The 4,086-nt window shown below is 61.6% G+C and overlaps 1 protein-coding gene across 1 annotated transcript; it reads left to right on the top strand.

The window, feature by feature from the left end:
- Window positions 1-312: 312 nt before the first annotated feature.
- LOC110594672 (protein capicua homolog) lies at window positions 313-3,115 on the top strand (the record flags this gene model as incomplete). Its single annotated transcript, XM_021707638.1, has 1 exon — window positions 313-3,115. A coding segment is annotated over exon 1 (2,803 nt), but the record flags the coding sequence as incomplete, so codon positions are not given.
- Between the last annotated feature and the right edge of the window lie 971 nt (window positions 3,116-4,086).

Below are 4,086 nucleotides of genomic sequence, written 5' to 3'. Positions count from 1 at the left end.
GTGCTTCTCATATCCCCTTGGGGCATTCAGAGCATGTGCATCTGTGCCCTCTGCAGAGAGAGCAGGTGTACGTGAGTGTTCCCCAAGGAGCCAGAGTGTATATGCTCAGGGGACTCCAGTGCTAGTCTGTGTCTGGGCGTTAGCCAGGGGACCACATGAGTTGAGGGTGACCAGGGAAGAGGCCTTGGAGATTATGGGGTTGAGGCAGTGGCCTCAGAAAGTAGGTGGTCTTGGGAGACACTGGGTCTAGGGGCGTTTCTGAGGTCTCCCGGTGATCCTTGTCTGTTCTCCCACCCTGCAGGCGGACAAAAGATGAAGCCAATGAAGAAGGCTTGCACTGGCCTTTCAGGTCCTGGCAGCGGCAGCAAGTCCCCACCAGCCACCAGGGCCAAAGCTCTGAGGCGGCGAGGGGCTGGGGAGGGTGACAAACCAGAGGAGGAGGATGATGAGGCGCAGCAGCAACAGCAGCAGCAGCAGCCTGGGCCAGAAGACGCTGAAGAGGCTGAGGAGGAGGAAGCTGAGCGGGGCCCCGAGCCTGAGGGCCCACCCCCGGAGCTACACCCTGGTGACCCAACCCCAGGCCCTGCTGAGGACCCCAAGGGGGACGGGGAGGCAGGCCGCTGGGAACCCTCACTCAGCCGTAAGACAGCCACATTCAAGTCTCGGGCGCCCAAGAAGAAGTATGTGGAGGAGCATGGGGCTGGCAGCGGTGGGGTGGCTGGGGCCCCTGAAGAACGGGTGCGGACCCCTGAGGAGGCCAGTGCCCTGGGTGTGCCTCCACGGCCACCCACCTCCGCCCGCTCCTCCTCCACTGACACAGCCAGCGAGCACTCAGCGGACTTGGAGGATGAGCCGGCCGAGGCTTGTGGTCCAGGCCCCTGGCCCCCCGGTAGCACCAGTGGTGGCTATGACTTGCGGCAGCTGCGGTCCCAGCGGGTGCTGGCTCGGCGTGGTGATGGCCTATTCCTGCCAGCTGTGGTACGCCAGGTGCGCCGAAGCCAGGATCTGGGTGTGCAGTTCTCTGGTGACCGGGCCCTGACTTTCTACGAGGGGGTGCCAGCAGGCAGTGGTGTGGATGTGGTTTTGGATGCCATACCGCCACCAGGTGCGCTGGTGGTAGGCACAGCTGTCTGTACCTGTGTGGAGCCTGGTGTGGCTGCATACCGGGAGGGTGTGGTGGTGGAGGTGGCCACCAAGCCAGCTGCCTACAAAGTCCGTCTCAGTCCTGGCCTCAGCTCCCAGCCAGGCCCACCAGGTAGCCTACCACAGCCCCCACAGCCACTGCACCGTGAGCCTGAAGAGGCCGTATGGGTGGCCCGCTCCAGCCTGCGCCTGCTGCGGCCTCCCTGGGAGCCTGAGGCCCTGCTGAGGAAGCCCCCCACAGGCCCTGAGGAAGAGCAGGCTGAGCCTGGGGCCACCCTGCCACCCTGCCCTGTTGCCCTGGACCCCAAGCAGCCTGAGGATGCTGAGGTCTCCAAGATCAGCTTTGGTGGCAACCTGGGTGCTCACTGTGAGGAGGGTGAGGAGAAGCACCCACCAGCCCTGGGCACCCCGGCCCTGCTACCACTGCCTCCACCCCAGCTCCTGTCACCGCCACCCAAGTCCCCAGCCTTTGTGGGACCTGGCCGCCCTGGTGAGCAGCCTTCGCCCTGCCAGGAGGGGAGCCAGGGTGGCAGCCGTAGCAGCAGCGTGGCCTCACTGGAGAAGGGGGCTGCGCCAGCAGCCCGGGCCCGCACACCACTGACAGCTGCCCAGCAGAAGTATAAGAAAGGCGATGTGGTCTGCACACCTAATGGAATCCGAAAGAAGTTCAACGGCAAGCAATGGCGACGGCTGTGCTCACGAGATGGCTGCATGAAGGAGTCACAGCGGCGGGGCTACTGCTCGCGCCACCTATCCATGCGAACCAAAGAGATGGAGGGCCTGGCGGAGAGTGGGCCTGGTGGAGCAGGGCGGCCGGCTGGTGTGGCAACCCGTGAGGGCAGCACCGAATTTGACTGGGGTGATGAGACATCGCGCGACAGTGAGGCCAGCAGCGTAGCAGCCCGTGGAGACTCACGGCCACGCCTGGTGGCCCCCGCTGACTTGTCACGCTTTGAGTTTGACGAGTGTGAGGCGGCTGTGATGCTGGTGTCATTGGGCAGCTCACGCTCGGGCACACCCTCCTTCTCGCCCGTGTCTACACAGTCGCCCTTCTCACCAGCTCCATCACCCTCACCCTCACCTCTCTTTGGCTTCCGCCCCGCCAACTTCAGCCCCATCAATGCCTCGCCGGTCATCCAGCGCACCGCAGTTCGCAGTCGCCACCTGAGTGCCAGCACCCCTAAGGCAGGTGTGCTGACACCACCAGACCTAGGCCCCCACCCACCGCCACCTGCCCCCAGAGAGCGCCATTCCTCTGGCATCCTACCTACCTTCCAGACCAACTTGACCTTTACCGTGCCCATCAGCCCCGGGCGGCGGAAGACAGAGCTGTTGCAGCACCCAGGGGCCTTGGGGGCCCCTGGCACAGGGGGTGGAGGAGCCGCCCCAGACTTCCCTAAGAGCGACAGCTTAGACTCTGGTGTGGACTCGGTGTCCCACACGCCTACACCCTCCACACCGGCTGGCTTCCGGGCTGTGTCACCTGCCGTGCCCTTCTCTCGTTCCCGCCAGCCTTCACCATTGCTGCTGTTGCCTCCACCTGCTGGTCTGACCTCGGATCCGGGGCCTTCTGTGCGCAGGGTGCCTGCCGTACAGCGGGACTCACCTGTTATTGTCCGCAACCCTGATGTGCCACTACCCTCCAAATTTCCTGGGGAGGTGGGCACTGCTGGTGAGGCACGGCCTGGGGGACCTGGGCGGGGCTGCCGTGAGACCCCAGTCCCCCCTGGGGTTGCCAGTGGGAAGCCTGGCCTGCCCCCACCTCTGCCAGCCCCTGTGCCCATCACCGTGCCTCCAGCTGCACCAACTGCCGTTGCCCAGCCGATGCCCACCTTTGGCTTGGCTTCTTCACCCTTCCAGCCTGTGGCCTTCCACCCCTCACCTGCTGCTCTGTTGCCCGTCCTGGTGCCCAGCAGCTATAGCAGCCATCCTGCCCCCAAGAAGGAAGTCATCATGGGCCGACCTGGAACAGGTAAGCAGTGCAGGTGGATGGTCTGAGTGGGGGCTCACTTGGAACAGGGCCTCTTACAAGCTAGGCTCTCAAGAGAGGTGAGCTCCCCACCTCAGGCGGGCTTCAAGGGGAGGCTGGGCTCTTCTGCACAGATGTTTCAGCGTGAATTCATATGTCAAATAAGGGACTGGACTTTTAAGGCTCAGTGCTCCATCTCTAGTAGCCTCCTGTTGGAGAATGTACTCTCAAGTCCATCAATCAGCGAGCCTTTACTGAGCATGACTCTTGAGTCAGGTCTCCATGGAGCTAATGGGTAACAGAGAATGATAATTGTGGTGACAGCTTCCATGTCTTGGAGGACTGGACTGGGGCACTGCCATGATAAACACTGCATGTAGGTTATTATGCCAGATTTTCACACCCACCCCATAACATAGCAGTCACCACACACCCCCTGTCCTAAACCCTTTTCAAATATTATCTCATCTTGTCTTGACAACACAGTCGGGAAAGTGCTATGATTATGTTTGTTTAGAAGAAACAGACCAGCTTCATAATTTGCCTAGGGTTACATGGCTAGTAAATCCTGGTGCCAGCCCTCAAACCCAGGCAGACTGGCCTGTGACCACTTGGCCATAGTGCTGGATTACAGATGGGAAGACTGAGGCTCTAACAGGTCCTCTGTCAAGAGGTAGCAAGACAAGGACTAGAGCACTTGTCTTCACTGCTACACCCAGTAAAAACCACTAACGCAATCAGTGCTATGGTGGGGAACCAGGGGTGTGATGAGCACTCTTCCAGGTGTGTCTAGTCTGGCTGCCCTCAGGACAGGGTGTGTAAGCCAAGAGTTGAAGGATGAGTCGTAACCAGCAACCCAGGTGGAAAAGCCTCCTGGGGGGAGGCCGATGGGAAGGCTCCGAGGCTGGAAGGAGCACAGCCTAGGAAGGGGAGAAGGAAGGCCACGGTGGCTGGAGGGCTAAGGCTGGGGGTGG

This window comes from Carlito syrichta, unplaced genomic scaffold (assembly GCF_000164805.1).
Source record: "Carlito syrichta isolate Samal-C Ts95f unplaced genomic scaffold, Tarsius_syrichta-2.0.1 Scaffold123301, whole genome shotgun sequence".
Classification (NCBI taxonomy): domain Eukaryota; kingdom Metazoa; phylum Chordata; class Mammalia; order Primates; family Tarsiidae; genus Carlito; species Carlito syrichta.
Note: the sequence above shows the minus strand (reverse complement) of the source record. Positions and strands in the feature narration are given on the sequence as shown.